Source organism: Gadus morhua, chromosome 19, assembly GCF_902167405.1.
Source record: "Gadus morhua chromosome 19, gadMor3.0, whole genome shotgun sequence".
Taxonomy (NCBI): domain Eukaryota; kingdom Metazoa; phylum Chordata; class Actinopteri; order Gadiformes; family Gadidae; genus Gadus; species Gadus morhua.
In genome coordinates, this window is record NC_044066.1 from 13,981,274 (window position 1) to 13,999,382 (window position 18,109).

General features: G+C 46.9%; 3 protein-coding genes across 8 annotated transcripts in view; all 3 read right to left on the minus strand.

Annotated features, from left to right (window-relative positions):
- Window positions 1-247: 247 nt before the first annotated feature.
- pyroxd1 (pyridine nucleotide-disulphide oxidoreductase domain 1) lies at window positions 248-10,958 on the minus strand. The gene is made up of 13 exons (XM_030341238.1): window positions 10,632-10,958; window positions 10,198-10,278; window positions 9,463-9,582; window positions 8,850-8,978; window positions 8,536-8,609; window positions 7,922-8,142; window positions 7,252-7,349; window positions 5,827-5,920; window positions 5,571-5,683; window positions 3,921-4,043; window positions 2,975-3,112; window positions 864-953; window positions 248-500 (listed from the first exon to the last, which is right to left on the minus strand). The coding sequence occupies exons 1-13, from the start codon at window positions 10,737-10,739 to the stop codon at window positions 342-344; spliced, it is 1,548 nt and encodes a 515-aa protein (XP_030197098.1). The 5' UTR covers window positions 10,740-10,958; the 3' UTR covers window positions 248-341.
- Window positions 10,959-13,234: 2,276 nt separating this feature from the next.
- Window positions 13,235-17,123, minus strand: iapp (islet amyloid polypeptide). 3 transcript variants are annotated; one of them, XM_030341983.1, is made up of 5 exons: window positions 16,998-17,123; window positions 16,297-16,673; window positions 15,613-15,717; window positions 14,560-14,700; window positions 13,235-13,756 (listed from the first exon to the last, which is right to left on the minus strand). In XM_030341983.1, the coding sequence occupies exons 3-5, from the start codon at window positions 15,693-15,695 to the stop codon at window positions 13,579-13,581; spliced, it is 402 nt and encodes a 133-aa protein (XP_030197843.1). In that variant the 5' UTR covers window positions 15,696-15,717; window positions 16,297-16,673; window positions 16,998-17,123; the 3' UTR covers window positions 13,235-13,578. The 3 variants fall into 3 exon arrangements, with proteins under 3 accessions (XP_030197843.1, XP_030197841.1, XP_030197842.1); XM_030341981.1 differs by having other exon boundaries at window positions 16,297-17,117; XM_030341982.1 differs by having other exon boundaries at window positions 15,613-15,733; window positions 16,297-17,117.
- A 241-nt stretch (window positions 17,124-17,364) lies between these two features.
- Window positions 17,365-18,109, minus strand: part of LOC115532298 (solute carrier organic anion transporter family member 1C1) — an 11,314-nt gene continuing 10,569 nt past the window's right edge. For all 4 annotated transcript variants that reach the window (XM_030341987.1, XM_030341986.1, XM_030341984.1 and 1 more), the window contains one exon: window positions 17,365-18,109. This exon is cut by the window's right edge. The gene's annotated coding sequence lies outside the window, so the exon portion shown is untranslated.

Below are 18,109 nucleotides of genomic sequence, written 5' to 3' on the forward strand. Positions count from 1 at the left end.
TAAACATAACACTACATTTAGTTGTAATTAGTTTAATTGTATTCTATTGAATGTAAAATAAATTCAAGTCGGTTTGAGGGCGTCTACAGTCGTGTCCTTAATCACTCCTACATCACGTCTGCTACTTACGGTTTGGTTTGATTCTTAATAGTTATGAATTAATTACTTTGACTCCATTAATTATCATCAACAGCAGTGTTGCATCATGGTCTAACAAAGAGACAACCATCCAAAAATAAGAACAAAATGACGAATAAAAAATAAGTTATTTAATTCCTGTGTTCAGTACACATCCTGAAGTCTCTACTTTAAGGCGGTCGCTGCACAGAATAAACTCAAGGTCAGTCAAAGTAGTCCTCTATGTCGATGTTGGGGTTCAGCAGCTCGTCCTTGTAGGGCGTCAGGTCCATCTGGTTGAGGATCAGATTCTCAAAGGTTTCCTCCAGGTCCGTCTCTCCTACCAGCACGGCGCCCACCATCTTGCCCCCCCTCAGCACCACCTGGGGGGGGGGTCCAGGAGGTCATTCACTGGTAAACAATAACAACCTAACAACACCTCGAAAACACTGAATCCCACCATCCCAACCTTGCCATAAGTCAAACCGACCAAAATTAACCAAACCTCACAAAGACGAACATAACACGAACATACCACTACCTAACCCTCAACACTAACATCACACTACCTAACCCATCCTCCCCAACACTTACCTAACCCTCAACACTAACATCACACTACCTAACCAACTAACCTCTTACAATACACTAATGCCCCCTCATGCTTGCATCCCAATATGTTTAATATAACTGAACATCATGCGCCCTCTTAGGCCCAAACACCACTCACTAAACCAAGGCCTCACCTTCACGTACTCCTGGCCCTTCGTGCATCTCACCAGCAGCTCGTGGTCGGCCCCCAGTCCCTGGGCGTTGAACTTCCCCAGGATCACCACCTGGGCCGTGGAAACACGAGCCAAACAAGTGTTGTTCTAGAGGAATCCGTGGAATAAGCCCGGGACGAGGTCGGTGACCTCTGGAGGAGAGGCCTTATGTAAGACGATGGAGGCCCGACCGGCTCCACGTCAGGGGGCTGGCACCCTGCAGCCACCCCCACCCCGTGGAAGAATGTTCCATTCATCCTGCCGGCCCCCCCCCCCCTTGTACTGTAGCGCCTCCAGGTTCAAGCCTGGGTTCAACACGTTTCACACGGCAGCGAAGCACATGGCAGAGAGGACAGAAAGTGGGCTTAGATAACACGTGAACGCAACCTTAGAGAGATAGGGTTGGGAACCCTAACACTACCTAACCCCCAACACTAACATAACACAACCTTACCCCCCCCAATACCAACACTCACATAATACTACCTAGCCCTGAACACTAAGTCCCATAAGAGATAGGACGACTTGAGTCATTGTGCGACAGACTCCAACCCGTCACTCAATCCACACGGATTTGGACCGGATGCTAAAACATACAACATCCTGTGTTTAAAAATGGATTTGCCATTTAGCGGAGCGGGGATTTCATTCGGTCCCTCTTGTCTCCCTGGGGGACGGGGCTAGCAGCCTAAGGAAGGCTTCAAGCAACATGAAACACAAGCCAACCGAGTCCACGTGTTGAATCCTGCCCACACCGGCCGACCACGCCACGCCCCAGGTGGGTAACTGGCAGGAGAGAGGGCGGGGCTTCTGAGGGAATGATTGGTTTTGGTTAAATAGGTCCTTTAATGGGCTCCTCCAAACACAAGGACGCAGGCTGGTGGTGTTTCAGCCGGTTTATTGTGGAGGTCTGTAGGTAATGATGCATGGTCTGGTGCTTCCATGCTGCCATGTAGGAGGTCTCCGAGTGATTGTGGTCATGGCTGGGTTAACATGGGATTACTCTATGTGCGACAGGTGTGCAGCCTCTCCCTAGACCCAGGTGAGGCGGTTTAAACCAGCCAGTACCTTCTCCTGAGTCCTTATCCCCAGGGCATGGAGCATGAGCACATGACTGTTGTGCTGTTTAAACCGCCTCCCCCAGCCCCAGGGGAGGCGGTTTAAACCAGCCTCATCTGGTCGGACTCAGCCAGGTGAGGCTGGTCAACCGGGCCTCAGAGTAAGACCCCGACCCATTACTCTCCCCTTGACGAGAACACTTGCTTAGAATTCCCTCCACAGTAAATTTCCCTCAAAGCGGGAAGTGAGACACAAGATCAGCATCGATTGAGGAAGCCTACTACTGTTTTCATTCACGTTTGAAAATGTGACCCTTGTGTCGAAAGTAACACGACCTACACATTCAGATCGTATAGTTTAATCCAGTCTGTGGTTAAATAATTTACAATAAGGTATAACTGTTTGAGAATCAGGGAAAAATTGCTGCTTGCTGAGTTTGCAAGATATCCTGTTGATTCGTGATAGTCCCTTAGCTGCAAGTGAGGTACCGAGCGGGCTAGCTGCCAAGGAATGATTTTAAGGGAAGATAAGCACTCCCTCTTGCCCCCTTAGTATTGGAACGCCCCACCCCTCCGCGGCAACGCGCAAATTCTAAGGCTTGGGCTAAAATCTAGGGCTAGGGAGAGTGGGACGGGGCCTGACTCAGAAAGGTGAGGCTGCTCAAACTAGCCATCATACACACCCACACTCCTCCAGCAGGCTTAGTGGCGGGAAGGGAGACCTCTAATCGAGGGATATCCGTTTCCGATAGAATTATTACTTTGCCAAATTCTACGTCAAAACCCCATATTTATTCTCCTGGTTTTCGTCGTTGTTCTCCTAGTCATGTGCTCATGCTCCTCACTCTGGGTATAATGACTCAGGAGAAGGGACGTTTCGTTGTGGGACAACGCTACAACTCATGACTTCTAGACATCTAGTCTAGCTTAGCTTAGCACAACATTCAAACGCTATATGGGCGTGTGTTTAGAGACGTTGGCTCCGCCCACCCAGGAGGTAGCCCAGATCGAAGGAGCCGCTGAACAGGACGGTACCTTGTAGTTGAAGAACTTGGTGATGTGGGCGAAGAGCTCGAAGCAGAAGTCCAGCTCGATGGGTTGGGTCAGGACGTCCGCCGCCATGCAGCGGCCCGCGAACCAGCCCATCTGACGCGCCTGCGTCCACAACCGCATCTGGGGTCAAGGGTCACATGTAGGTTAGCATCAGCACCGTGGGTTAAAGTTTACATGTATGTTAGCATTATCACCATGTGTTAAAGTCAACACGTATGTTAGCATTAGCATAATGTGTTAAAGTTAACTTTTTTGCTAGCATTAGCAACCATCTCTCAACTAGTACATAAACTAACCCTGTCTAACCTAGTATCTAAACCTAATCCTCTCGAACCTAATATCTATATAAATTGTAATTATTTTCTGCCAAATAACAGACATGCTAATGTGACATGTGTTCCTTAATGCATTGTCCCCTAATTAGCCTGGTTCCCTTGTTTAACAACGTTTGAATGCATGGCGATGCGTGTCAGATACAAGAACAGAGCTGTATTCAGTGTGAGGCCTTTACATCATTAACTGTATAATGCAGAGTCTCCAGGCCACTAAATACACAATACATATATGACACTGAATACACCTCACAAACACATAACCATAACCATGTCCCTCAAACTGATGTGTCCCAAGTTGAGAGACACTAGTTTGAGAGACATTTGGTATCCCTAATACAGCATGTATCCAGACAGAACACAGCTATGGTTCACAGAAGAGCTTCAGGACCATCTGGCTGCTGGGTTCTGCGGTTCTGCGGACGTCTCCGTCTTCACGGAGTGCCGCTCCCCGTGGTGGGAGGAGCCGAACCAGACGAATGGTTCCAGGTGTATTTGCTTAAGCATACAGGGTTATATAACGACGACACAGAGGTTATGGCTCCCCGCCGGGGGTCAGCAACCGTGACATCATTTGACTAGACAACCACTCGCACCTGCTGCCACAGGGCACTGGGCTCCCAGCATGCACTGCACACGTCGCCCGCCGCGTAGACGTCGCGCTCCGAGGTCATCATGTGGTCGTCCACCCGCAGCCCGCCGTCCTCAGCCAGGGAGAACTGAAGAAGAAGAAGAACATCAACAACAACAGTAAGACCGCCATGTTGGTGAGTCACCGCGTGAGTGATGTCACCGCGCCGTCGTGAGCGATGTCACAGCGTTGGCGATGTCACCGCATTAGCCTGAGTGACGTCAACACGGCGGTGATGTCACCACGTTAGCGTCAGCTGTGGTCCACCGGCCTCATTGGTCAGCGGCCTGTTCACGACCCTTTGGCCCAAAGAGAGACTCCTTCGATGAGTACGCTCTACACTCACTCTACTGCTCTAGCCCCTTTCCCCTGCAAACAGCTCCACATGTGCCTATGTCTGGAGCTCTAGTCTACACAGAGTCTAGAGTAGTGTCCTGTTTACCACTGAGCTGGAGGATTGGGGTCACGTGATAAACAAATTAACTTGGTTGGGAGAAAACGCATCTGCTAAAGGGTTGTGTTATGAAATACACACATGCAAAAACACAATCCCAGTTCCTGTGTGTGTGTGTGTGTGTGTGTGTGTGTGTGTGTGTGTGTGTGTGTGTGTGTGTGTGTGTGTGTGTGTGTGTGTGTGTTCCAGGTAACACAATGGCTCATCTTCCCTATTAAGTACAACTACACAGATACATAACAGCAGCACATAACTTGGTATTCTACCAGATACTAGGAAGGCTCGCGGCTCGAAAGGATGAGCCGGTTAAACCATCTGCAGCTAAAGCAGCCAATGGGGAGGTCTGAGCCAAAGGGGAGGTCTGATGCTACCCCCAGCCTATGGGGAGGTCCGATGCTGCTCCTCAAGTCTGGGTTTGTTTGCTCACCATGCAAGCGCATGGTGGCGTTTCCACGTCAACCGAGAATGCACTAAAGGAACAGCTGATCAGAGCGGTACTGGCCCTCCGCTGAAGTCACATGACCGCAGGCACGCCCTTTACGAGGCATACGGATCACATGACCTATGTATGCAAAACCCTTGTGATGCAGACTTAAGTGGAACCGAGTCTAAAGGAGAAGTGAATGGTGGTCATCGAAATGGAACGCGGCCAAAACCGCGAACGTAGTCAACATTTAAGAAATGTTAGGATATTAAGACGCAGCCATCACAGATTAACATCACCGATTCAGACAGACGGCCCTCACCTTTTACACATTGTACAGAGACACGAGATCCTCGGGTCATGAGTGACTGTGTGTACTACAGGGCCTCAGGGAGTGTTATATAAGACAAAGGGGAAGGGGATGAGCGTATTCTTCAAAAACAAGCTTGTGGTTACTCCGCCCAATATGGAATGGCTGCATTTGTATTTTCTATAAGTAAGATCGCTGAAGTGGTGGCCGACCCCACAGCTTTTTGTCTCCATCGTCTTTCAAAACTGTAATCCAAAAGCAAATCATATTCAATATCTCACTAACTTTACAGCTTTTAATCGAGTAGGAACCTTCTCCTTCTACTAATGCATTTATTTATTCATTGTGTATATTAAGTACATCATGTGGATTAACTGTGTATTAAGTACATCATGTGGATTAACTGTGTATTTCTAAGTTTCCTTACATTGTTCCCCTGGAGGAAAGCATCCGTGTTTGGCACGACGCCAGTCGCGCTGACGATGAAGTCACAGCCCACCGTCCTCCCATTGGTCAGCCGGACGTAGACGGGCCACGCCCCTACAGTGGGGGACACCATCAGTTGACCTTTGGCTCTGTGTTGATGTTCATCGCACCAGGACATTCACACACGTCCATCATGAGAAGAACGTGATGGTAAGTAAGCGGTAGAACGGGGGGGGGGGGGGGGGGGGGGGTCTCACCGTAATCCGCCTCAGGCTGGGGTCTCAGGGGGTCTGAGGGGGTGAAGATCTCCTGCACCTCACACTCGTACTCCACGCGGACCCCCTGGGGGGTCTGGCCACAGAGGAGGAGGAGGAGGAAAGAGTTAAACACACTGAACACTCGCTGGGCAGGGGGCTGACTGGTCTGGGTGTGGCCCCCATGCTAAGTAAGGGCCCTGCCTGTGGGACTTTTATGAGCCCAGTAAACTGGGGCCTTTTCCCCCTACAACTTTCAGTTTTTGTGCCAAGAATGGATGGAAAGTAATGCCCTATACCAGGGTCTGTGACCTTCACCATCAAGAGACATTTCTGGTCACAAAATACAATTTATCTCTAGCCATAACACCTATTCCACCCCTAAGATGAGGACAAAACAGAAGATAAAGTTCTACAGTAGCTATACTGTTTATAAAATAACCAGCAGCCTATAGTTTGATGCATTTATGAAACGTGTAGTTGTAGGATGTGACGTCTATTTTGGTTGACAAAATGTTAAAACACTTGATTTTGTTTAGGAATCACAGTTTGACCTGGATCGCAAAAATAAGAGCTGTTCCCTTTGGAAGGGACGCTGTCTGCGGACCCCTGTGACCTGCTCCTCGGTGCAACCCGTTCTGCTGGGTGTCCTGGGCTGTGAGTGTGTGCATTAAATTAGCATGAGCTCAGGTTACACTTGACGACAAAAGGTCGCACTTACTCCTGTGGCATCCATCTTCGACTGATCTGAACACACACACACACACACACACACACACACACACACACACACACACACACACACACACACACACACACACACACACACACACACACACACACACACACAGTTCTCGGAAGGAGGGGGGCGTGTTGTCGCCATGGTTACGACCCACAGCAACCTTGTGATACTTCGTTGTGCATAAGCATTCGAGCATTCGCTGAACCCCTGCACCATCAAAATGTACCACTGCTCGAACGGAGCTTCACCGTCCACACAGAACCATGAGGTTAGACCACAGGCGTCCGTGGAGCCTAACCCTCTTTCGGACGCCACAGTCAGCTTTACACGTGCGAACACACACCTAGTCGCTGGTGTCCCTTGGTTGTGGTGTCGTAACAGGCACTTCAAAGTCCCAAAAACAACGCTATCTGCATATCGGAGTGGATCGGAGTGTTCACAAACTGTAGGATTTCACTCCAGTTTTGTCTAAACTTCTTCTTTCAGTAGCAGACAAAATGGCATTGATTAGTATGTTGAGGGTTCTTTTTTTTAAACACACACATCAAATACAAATGTTGCCAAACTCGCGTGCGAGTGCGTGCGTGCCTGCGCATGTGGAACAATCCTAATTCCATGCTTCCAGCTGACCTGGTTTGGACAGAAGAGGATCAGGAGTGTTAACAGGGTTGAGCCTGGCGTCTCACCTGCTCTGCTCCTCTCAGCAGGAACCCTTCATGCCAGTCTGGACCCAAAGCACTGCCAGCGCCAGTAGAACCAGAACCGGGTCTACGCCGGTCCCCACCTGGTTAAAGAGACACACACACACACACACACACACACACACAATAGTGTGACTCTGACGTTGAACTTTAACCCCGCGTTCTGTTAGGTCTCTGCGGTGTGTGCTGCCCTCTACTGGTGAAGCAGCTGTTCTACTCTTTCTGATTTATTTTACTTTAAATTGATGGACATTGTATCGTCAACCAAGCCCTCCTCTATGGTTGGAAGACATCTTTGTTCTAACAAAGCTTGTGGTTTTGATTCCCAGCCTGCCTGTAGGCATACTACAGCCATTTGGCCCCGCCCCTAGCCGCTCCTTCACGAGCTGCAGGTGAATCCCTCCCCTACCTGCCCTTTAACGAGCAACAGGTGAACTCCTTAATAAGCAACAGGTGAACTCCTTAACGAGCAACAGGTGAACTCCTTAACGAGCAACTGGTGAACTCCTTAACGAGCTACAGGTGAACTCCTTAACAAGCTACAGGTGAACTCCTTAACGAGCTACAGGTGAACTCCTTAACGAGCTACAGGTGAACTCCTCCACGAGCTGCAGGTGACCCCTGAGAGTGGTGGGGTGCCCCGTGTGGTACGGACCTGCGGTGAAGGTGTGGAGGCCCCCCTCCGGGCCCCCGTCAGAGTTCCCCTCCGGGCCCTGCTCCGTGGTGTAGCGGGCCCTCTTGCAGACCGCGTCCCGGGGCGGCCGCTGGGCCTCCAGCGACGGGATGAGGAACTGGGCGGCGCCCGCGTCGAAGAATGTGTTCCCGATGGCCTTGTCCTTCACGGCCCAGACCACCTCGCAGCCCCGCACCTCAAACCTGAAACACCACCAGGCCGTCACAGCCTCCCCCCCGTGTCTGAACGCTGCGTGGCTGACACTGTGTGCCTCAGACGGATCAGGAACACTGGTACAGACCAGAGCTCGAGTCGCGACGCAGTAGAAGGTTTTTGAATTTCTTCCGGAATCATATATCATTACACCTGTTTTAAATCCAAACATTTTACCTCATCATCATTTATGCCCTTTGCTAATCAATAATCAATAACAGTTCTCAGCTGTGCCCGTTTTTCCTTTCCATGTTCAACTAAACATGTAAAATAAATGCCTTGAAACAAACAGCACCATCTATAGTCATACACTGGTTACTGCAGTCCCTGTCGAATCACCCATGGCAAGTTAAAGTTGGAACAAATATTTTGAGTCCACTTACACCAACTCCAGGGCAATACCTCCGTTTCCAACGACGACGATCCTCTTGGCGCTGGACAACCGCTTCTGAAACTCCTGCAAACACACAAACGTTGTCAATGTGCCGGACGTCTTCGAAAAAGCCAACGGCGCGGACTGTGGTCTTCAGGGATGTAACTGCCCCTGCAGCTGAATACTAGTGGTTCTGTGGGTCTTTATAGAGCCAGTGAGGTGACCTTCCATGCCTGGAACGCTCCAGGAATATGAATACCTAAAGACTATCAGTAGTGGACCTCTCGGCTCCAGCGGTCTGGGGGGGTTACGAAGGAGACCTACCTGAACACTGTCGGTGTCGCGGACCCCCAGCACGTAGGGCTGGTCCTGGGTCAGCAGTTTGGGTCGGGCGCCGCTGCAGATACACAGCTTCTCGTAGCCCACCGAGCGTCCGTCCTCCGTCTGCAAGGTCTGCAGAGAGGACAGACATACAGAGCATGATGGACAGGACAAGTAGTTGTCTGTAGTACATGACCAGGACAGAATCTATATATTATATTATACTTTATTTATGAGTCTGCTGTTGGCTCGTCCGGCACGACGAGGAAGAATCAGTCACATCAGTCACAATGTTGTCACAAAAATTAAGGATGAGTTTCCCAACGACTTCCTGCAACACAAACTTGAACTTTAATTGAAATTCCCATTTTGATTTATTATCCTAAAACGAATCTTGAAAGGGTCAATCCCTTCTCGTCTTTCCTGTGTTTAGTTCTGTCATCATTAATGTCCTGACTTCATGTCGGTATCTCTCCCAAAACAGAAGCCTACATGGTGTTAGTCCGTCTCTGACGGAATATTACGGCAACAGAACCACTTCTAAAGGTGCGTCTTCATTAGGAAGGTGTGAAGGAACCGATGTATGTACTGTGTGTGTAGGAGGGCTTCAGCTCACATGCTGGTCGGCCTGGAGGCTTCTGACGGCCGACTGGAACACCGTGACGTTGGGATACTTCTCCTGCAGCACGCTGGGCGGACGCTCCTCCACGTCAAACTCCTCCAAGGTCTGAGACACCTGAGGTGGAGACGATTAGTGAGCGGACATTCAGAGTCAGTCTGCCCCTCATTCAGTCGGTTTAATATCAGGGTACACAACCTCTAACCATGAGAACAGTACAGGTCAGCAACATGATCAACTATTCATACATAAATACATTTCTTGTTTGAAATACAAAAAATGTTAGTTAAAATAAACAATAAAAGGTTGATTTAGTGCTGCACAATTAGGTGCAAAAACAACACAGGATAGAGTGCAGAGTAGCTTGGAATCATAGTAACAGGAAGACACTGTACGTACAACATGTTTTAAATGTAAGAAGCTTGTGGTGGGGCTAAAGAAAGTGGGATACACACATGGCAGGCGAAAGCTTAATAAGGTATGGAAGTAAAGCTGAAGGGGGATATATTGAAACTGTATATAATATTATAATACAGAATTAGAACAGTCTTTGGGAGGATAATAGTATCTGAATAAATCCAACTGTTATATCATAACATCATTGATGCAAACCACCAAAAAACAACAGAGAGGAGGAACGTCACAACATGGACACCTAACCCCTTCAGTCTTTGTGTATAAGCTACTGATAGATACATCGTCATATATTAACTCAGATGTCACCACCCCTACCTGTTTGAAGTTGGCGACCGCCTTGATGTGCGAGGCGGCTGTGATGAGCCCAACTTCCGCGGAGGGGAAGTCCGACGCCAGCTGAGGACACAAGAGATCCGGAGATTTGTTTTGCCAGTATGTATGTGTGCATGTCTATCATGGCACCCATCGTAATCCTCAACATCCCTGGAAGGAGGGATCCCCTACTCTCCTTCTCAAGATTTCTTCCTTGCTAATCAAGGGAGTTGTTTCTTGCTCTCTGGGGGAATAGGGTCAGGGAGGTGTCATAAATATACGGACTGCCGTTTGAGACTGTACCTGTGATTAAGGGCTATACAAATAAAGTTTAATTGAATTTAGACCATGATGGCCGATGTGCCTCTGAGTTCAGGCTTATCAAACACAGTCAACACATCTCTACGATGTCAACTACGACCCCAGTCTCGTCTCACCTGCTCTACACATGTCACCCCTGCGATGCCTCCTCCGACGACCACAAACTGGAATCTCTGCATTTGGTGACTGGCCATCCTCTCAGCGGAGCTAACGTTAGCGAGCATCCATAGTTAAACAAGAGTTAACTAAAGACTGAAGTTCAATACAGACCGAGATATATGACGTCCAGAGGCTTAGACACTAATTAAATCCACAAAAATAACTGAAACTTGAAACTAAAGTAGCAAGAATCCTCAAGTTGTACTTCTTATTCCGCATTAGGGAGGCAGATTGAGCGTGTTTACAATCTGCTACGGAAAGCCGTGCGTCCAAATGTCTTCGGAATAGAACATCGCATTTTAAATAAGCAGTTATAACGGTGACGTTATGAGGTTATAAATGCTTAACTGTTATAGAAAATTACCACATTTTTAATTGTTCGGAGTTCTGAAATTATTGGTATTACGATTTCTCTCGATGGGATTATGGTAAATGGGCTTCAGACTATATATATATATATATATATATATATATTTATTTATTTATTTATTTATTTATTTATTTATTTATTTATTTATTTATATATTTATTTATTTATTTATAGATTGTATAGGCTATATGCAAACCTGTGTGTGTGTGTGTGTGTGTGTGTGTGTGTGTGTGTGTGTGTGTGTGTGTGTGTGTGTGTGTGTGTGTGTGTGTGTGTGTGTGTGTGTGTGTGTGTGTGTGTGCGTGCGTGTGTGTGCATGAATGTATGTATGTGTATGTTTAAATATATAAATGTGTGTTTATGTATGCTTTAATTTATTGTGTGTGTGTGTGTGTGTGTGTGTGTGTGTGTGTGTGTGTGTGTGTGTGTGTGTGTGTGTGTGTGTGTGTGTGTGTGTGTGCGTGCGTGCGTGCGTGTGTGTGTGTGTGTGTGCATTATTGTGCGCATTAATGTGTTTTGCGTCCATCAGGTGAATACACATACTCAGAGATTATGGAGCCAGCAGGTCAGTCCATCCTAACATCCCATCACAACATTCAGGAGTTTCCATGCTGCATCAACACACACTTCACTGATCATTAGTGTTATGTGACACTGGGACTTGACACGTCCCGGACCGTCTCTTTGTCGGCATGTTCATAATTGCCTCGTTGTTTTTTGTATTCGTCTGCAAAAAAGGGCAATTTGTCTATTTCAGTGAATCCATTTGTGCTTCGGGTTGAACAGGATTCGCTCAGGGTCGCTTGGTATCAACGGTGGGTTGATATGTCGCGCGTCATTGCGCGGTAGGCCTACACGATGCTTTTAAGGTACCGTAGGCTATTTAAAGCATTACGCATCCACATAACGTAGATGTATGGGCCCGGAACGAACTTGATCTCGACCATCAGAGATATCTTTCTTTTGTTTTGTTCTGATGAATAACGCTGATATAATTAAGCAATAGATCACGCCAGGCTGTGGTATGTGCTCATTATACCACTGTTAAGGGGCGTTGTCCGGCCCCGACGCGCAGCGGAGGGCCGGCGACCCCCTTCACAGTGGCATAATGAGCACATGCCACTGACTGAAGTGATCTATTGCTTTTATACAACGGTTACTGTTATGGCGAAACGAAAGTCATTTCAACATAACACACTACATTTAAAAAGAAACCAAGAAAGTCAAAGACGGGCGTCATAGCAGTTATGTATACGCTCATTATACAACAGTTAGGAACCAATCAGATCGCTGGATTCAGGCAACCCGTTGTATAACACTTGATAAACTCCCCTCCCCAACACTCGTCCGATTTGTTGGGGAGCAGTCTCTGATTTTATTTAACCAGTGGATTACAGTAAAGATGACCAATTCACATGTGGGAAATAACTAGTTAACTTAACTCAAATTGTGTGTAAATCATTCGCTACAGGTCTATATAATAATAATAATAATAATAATAATAATAATAATAATAATAATATATTAGGCTTATATAGCACTTTTCTAAATGCTAAGGGCTCTTAAAATTAGTGGGATAATAACGCGTTTACCCAATCTTATTTTAACCCGATTAATACAAGTTGACGCATTAACGCACGTTCTCTTTTCTTTCTGTGATTTTGAAAGTTTGTCCCATGCACAGGATGTCAACAGAATATTATTTTTGTTTCATATTCAACCGACACTGAGTGAGTCAATAAAAGTCCCTCAAGATCACTTTGTTAAAGTTTTAACTAGGCCTAATTAATAGCTGATAATGTCTCATTCCATTTGATAATCACATTTAACTTCAATTGGAGTGGATTCAAAATTGATCATTTAAAAAAAATGCAATAAATCGTGAGTTAACTCATATGCGATGAGTCGCGTTTAAAATGTTAATCGTTTGACAGCCCTGATAAGAACGTATATTAGTGAAAAGAAGAACAAATAGGAAGGGGGAGAAGGGAAGGAGGGTGAAAGCAAACTTAAAAAGGTGGGTTGAGGGCCTGTTTAATGAAGGGAGAGTGTTAGCCTGTCGACGTTAGGCAGGTCGGTATGTGGCAGTGTTGTGGTGGAGGTGAGAATACCTTTATTTTATCTGATGTCAGAGGCCTGCCTGACTATAGTAGGAAGCACTTAGAACCAATTTCAAGGCTGTACATTGTAACATTTTATTAAAAAAAACACATCACAAATAAACATGTAGCCTAGTGGAAGGCTATATAGGCCTACACATCTGTTTGTATCATCTTGGTGTATCGACTTCATTATCTATTCGTTTATTCATGATGAGATTACTTGATACACGCCCAACAAAAACACATTTCAAATGCTTTAAAACAATCGACACAAGCACAACCTTTTCAACTGAAGTTCACCAAAGGCACATAAAAATTGCGTTCGTGATCATAAATGATCCTATTACCATGAATCACTGAATTCGCGGATCTTCCCACTCGATCTGAAGTGAGCGGTGTATTGTGGTGGTTCTGGACCTCCGTCCCCTGGGACTAGAAGTCCGGGAAACGGACGGTCAGCACGCTCCTCTTGCCGTACGTGCTGGAGCCAACGTTGGTGGGCTCCAACAGTCCCGTCACCCCGATGGTGTTACTGGACCGCCCCATGAAGTCCGCCAGTCTCTGCGTCACGCAGGTGGCCGCGTTGCACTTTCTCTTCGCGATGTGATGGCTGCAGGGAAATCCTTTGTTAGGACACTTGATAGATTATTCTACTTTCAATCCGTTACTTTCCAAAATAATTCATCGTACTATCCTTTGCCTCATTTAGGTCTACGATGCGTCCATGAGCAAAAAAAACTTAAAACGATTTTAAAACTGGCCTAGTACTGAAAAGGTTTTTAAATGGATAATAATTCATTTTACTTCCTAATAAATCGAAACTAGCCTTTAATAAAGAGTTACCCAACAACCAAAATAAACCGCAGTATGAGCGCCACCTCTAGGTGAATAATGGTCATTACAGCTGCAGTTTCTGATATGATGAAATGACCTCTCCCATAAGATGAGTGACGTCATGCCCTCATTCAGAAACAACTCTGGAACTTTGTTTAGAGAGCCATTCCATACAACATCTCCAGAAATCACAAAATGACAGGTGCATTGCCAGCCACCATCAACCCCCCACACCCCATTTACACACCTATTGTATGTTGTACGTCCTTGCACTTAAAAACAGCATTGTGCAGCATCTTATCCTATCTTATCTCATCTTTGTTGTGTAAGGGGAATGGGTTAACCAGAAGATTGTCAGTGCTTGGCACTTGGTTCTATGAACATCCTTACTGTACCGACCACGATCTATGGTTGTTTCTCTTTCTTCTGGCAAATGTACTTATTGTAAGTCACTTTGGATAGGAGCGTCTGCTGAATACAAACGTCAATGTAAATCTTGTTTTCTATCAATAACCGGCTGAATGGTTTATCGGTGACTCCATAGGACTCTGTTCCAGAAGACTAGCCACTAGGCGGTACCTGTTGAGGGCGGTGAGGCCCCTCGGGGCCCTTGGGGCCGGGATGCGCAGGAGAAGGTCCGAGAGCATGTCTTGAGGCTGCCAGTCTTCAGCGTCTGGAAGAGCGATCTCTGGCTCCCTGGCGAAGGATGGGCTGAAGTACCTGCATTACAGGGGAGGGGTCAGAGGTCAGACCCCATCCACATGATACCCTCTTCACCGCCTTGCGAGGGCCACAGGGGACAAGTGGCCACTTGGGTTCCGGAGGCCTCGGCTGGCTACTTCTCCTCCACTCTCGTCCTCTCCAAGTCTCCTCCATTCCTGCCTTTCTTCCTCTCTCTTCCTCCCCCGATCCGTCTGTCCCCAGGCGTCACGTCTGATCTGGTGTTCGTCTCTTAGCTACAGGTTTACATTAACCTGTTATTAAGTCGTTTGGCGGAAGATTTTATCCACTTACAGCTGAGGAGGAGGGTAAATCGAGGCTTACAAGGAAAACGCAAACTTGTGCTGCATTGTCTTGTTTCGGAAAAAATGAAAGAAGTCAGAGTCTAGAGAAGCTAAAGGAACCCAACACAAGGTTGTGTAGCGTTCTCATGAGCCACAGTGTGTGAGATGTTGCATTGTGGAGACACAGTGATGGTCCATCTGTCACTTGTTCCCCTAGAATCTGCATTACCCCCCCCCCCCACACCCCTCCTACGCACTTATTGTACGTTGTACCTCCTTGCACTTACAAAATAATGCGTAGCCTCGTGTAGCCTCTTATCCTAGCTTTCTTTGAAGTGTACCGGGAATGGGTTAACCTAGCGATGGTAAGTGCTTGGCACTCGGTTCTATGAACATCCTCACTGCAGCGGCAGCGATATATTGTTGCTTCTTTGTCTTCTGACAAATGTACTTATTGTAAGTCGCCTTGGATAAAAGCGTCTGCTAAATGCCCTAAATCGCAAATGTAACGTAAAGTGCTTCTCCACAACGTGCGTTCTACCCCAGAGCTGACACTGAGTGCGGGGGTCAGTCTGGAGATGCAGATCCAGGTGAGGACGTGGCGGTGTGAGGCGGTGTCTCTGCTCACCTGAAGCTGTGTGGGGCCGCGTGAGCCGAGTCCAGCAGGAAGGGAAGGATCACGAGGAGCACAGGCAGCTTCAGCTGGCGCATCGTTCCGGAAGATTCCCTGAAACTGTGGGACACGTCGTCTGCTTTCATGGAAAATTCACTCATTTAAAACATCATAGAAATTAGAATAATGGTCATTTAATAACTAGAAGGCCACATGTTTATTATTATTCCTACAATAATCAATCCAGAACATGTTCAGTTTGCACACAAAGCTATTTATAAACTACTAGTTGATTTCATGACAAATTTTATGATTAAACGCAAGCGAATTTCTATACATCTTAAAGAACCAAATAACTTCCACACTGAAATAAGTTAATATCCAGGTCCGGTCCAAGGAGAAAGACTAGGAGAGAGAGGGATGGTACTGAGTGAGGGACGGAGGGATAGAGAGAATGAGAGAGACCGTGGAGAGACATAGAGACCTGGCTCGGAGAGAGAGACAGGGACAGGGAGAGCGAGAGACACAGAGATCTTGCGAGAGGAGAGAGACAGAGATGGACAGACAAATAGAGAGATGAAGAAGGGGAGATAGATGGATACAGTTTGAGAGAGAGTTGGACAGAAATAGACAAGACGAGAGCAATGAGGAGAGAGTGATGGAGAGACGGAGCCGGACGGAGAGCAGGAGCGTACCCACCTGGTTGAAGTCACTGTGCGCTGGTCCCCCTGGCTCTGGTTTGGTCTCTCCGCCGGAGGCTGCCTCCTGACGTTTATACCCTCCCTCTCCTCCGGCTCTTGAAGCCACCACCCCCTTTCAATAGATAGCCCCCCCCATCTCAACCCGGTTAAAGTGTGTGTGGCAGTGTGGGTGGGTTGGTGGGGGCGTGTCTATATCAGAACAATTGCTCCCATTGGACTAATTTGGTACGACATGCTTTTAAACACACTCATTTCTGCACACACACACAGACAGACACACACACACATGTACGTCACCGTCTTCATCATCACCTTCGTCACCGCTGTCATCAGTGCCGTGGTGGGAGTGACCGCCGTGAACTCAAGTCCAACTCTCTAAAAGTTTGAGGACACTCGTACACACACGCACACACGTACACACGTACACACACACGCACACACACACACACACACACACCTCCTCAACTTCTAGTGTCCGTGAGCCCTGGCCCTCTGTCGCCCCCTAGGGGGCTCAGGGATGATAAATAATGAAGCGGATCCAGGATGAATCCATCAATAATTTATGCAAACTCATTATTAAAAAACAATGATGAGCTACCCGATTTATTAAGAAAATGAAAAGTATCATAACTAGAAGTATTAAGAAAAATGGGTGATAATAGCTGCTGAACACGCGAGGAGGAATCCAAATCTAGTTACCCTAGACTTGTCGTACGCTCCGAACACAATCCGTCGGTTCTGTGTTCCCTTCCAGTGTCCCGTTCTGAACCGTTTGCTCTGAATCCTCGACTCAGGCCTCTTTAGTACGTTAGTCAGTCGTTAGTCCCCCCCCGCCACTGACACCGCTCACATCACCCGCTCACAGATTTCCCCCGTGGATCTTGATGAAGTCCCTTCATAAAGTAGGAGCTGGTTTACACAGACCACATATGGAGTTTCTGGGATACGAACTACCGCATGAGTCTTATTGAGAGCCAGGCATGAAGTGGGTTCGTCGAGAGAGTGAGATTAACACACAGTTGGAATTGTGTTATTATGTTTTTGAAGAATTTTGACATAAAAAAAACCATGCGCTAATTGGTCTTTAATTACATAATAGTCAGCAGGTTTATTGTTTTTTACATCAGACATTTTTCTGCATGTTAAATGACGTATATATAGGCCTAGACGTTCATTACCAAGGCATCTAGATTTTTGCATAACAGCGTTACGACAGCGACGGGCCGACCAACACCTGTAAGTGCAGGTCATCCACACGAGCGGAGCCAGCAGGGAGGGACTCGTTCGTCCACTGCTATGAACGGCCGACCGCTCAGGAAGCTCTTTGTTTTGTTGTGATCTCATGAATAACGCGGATAAATTAATCTCCCCTCCCCCGACACTCGTCCAAACCATTACACAGACGAGAGGACCTCCATTACTTACCTCGGCATCGTTCACTCTGACATCTCATCCAAACCAAACCACTCGTCTGTTCTCTTGTTCCTATTGTGTCGGCGGTGTTGTGTTTCCACAGTGACCAGGCAAAGGGGCTTCAGGATTAAGATCAGATTCATTACAAACGATACTCATTAACCAAGTCATTAAAAGTATTCATTCAATTAGAAAAACCAAGAGTTGAATAAGAGACAGTATATCAACTCTGTAGATCAGATAGATTGCAGTGATGCACACTAAAAAATAAATCTTTTGACATCATAATCCAAACAGGGAAAGTGCATTATTGCTTAATTACATGAAAGCAGTCCAAGGGATTCCTCAAAGGAAAACGTTTTCTAGTTATAGAGAGTATAAAGTACTCAGTAAATGCT

Excerpts from the sequence above, each read along its gene's own strand:
- iapp (XM_030341983.1), bottom strand. The coding sequence starts at position 15,695 with ATGCGCCAGCTGAAGCTGCCTGTGCTCCTCGTGATCCTTCCCTTCCTG. Across the intron at positions 14,701-15,612 it reads GCGGCCCCACACAGCTTCAG|GTACTTCAGCCCATCCTTCG; the intron begins GTGAGCAGAGAC and ends CCTGTAATGCAG. Across the intron at positions 13,757-14,559 it reads GGCCTCACCGCCCTCAACAG|CCATCACATCGCGAAGAGAA; the intron begins GTACCGCCTAGT and ends ATTTCCCTGCAG.
- pyroxd1 (XM_030341238.1), bottom strand. The coding sequence starts at position 10,739 with ATGCTCGCTAACGTTAGCTCCGCTGAGAGGATGGCCAGTCACCAAATG. Across the intron at positions 8,610-8,849 it reads GCGACACCGACAGTGTTCAG|GAGTTTCAGAAGCGGTTGTC; the intron begins GTAGGTCTCCTT and ends GTGTGTTTGCAG. Across the intron at positions 8,143-8,535 it reads GGTATTGCCCTGGAGTTGGT|GTTTGAGGTGCGGGGCTGCG; the intron begins GTAAGTGGACTC and ends GTGGTGTTTCAG.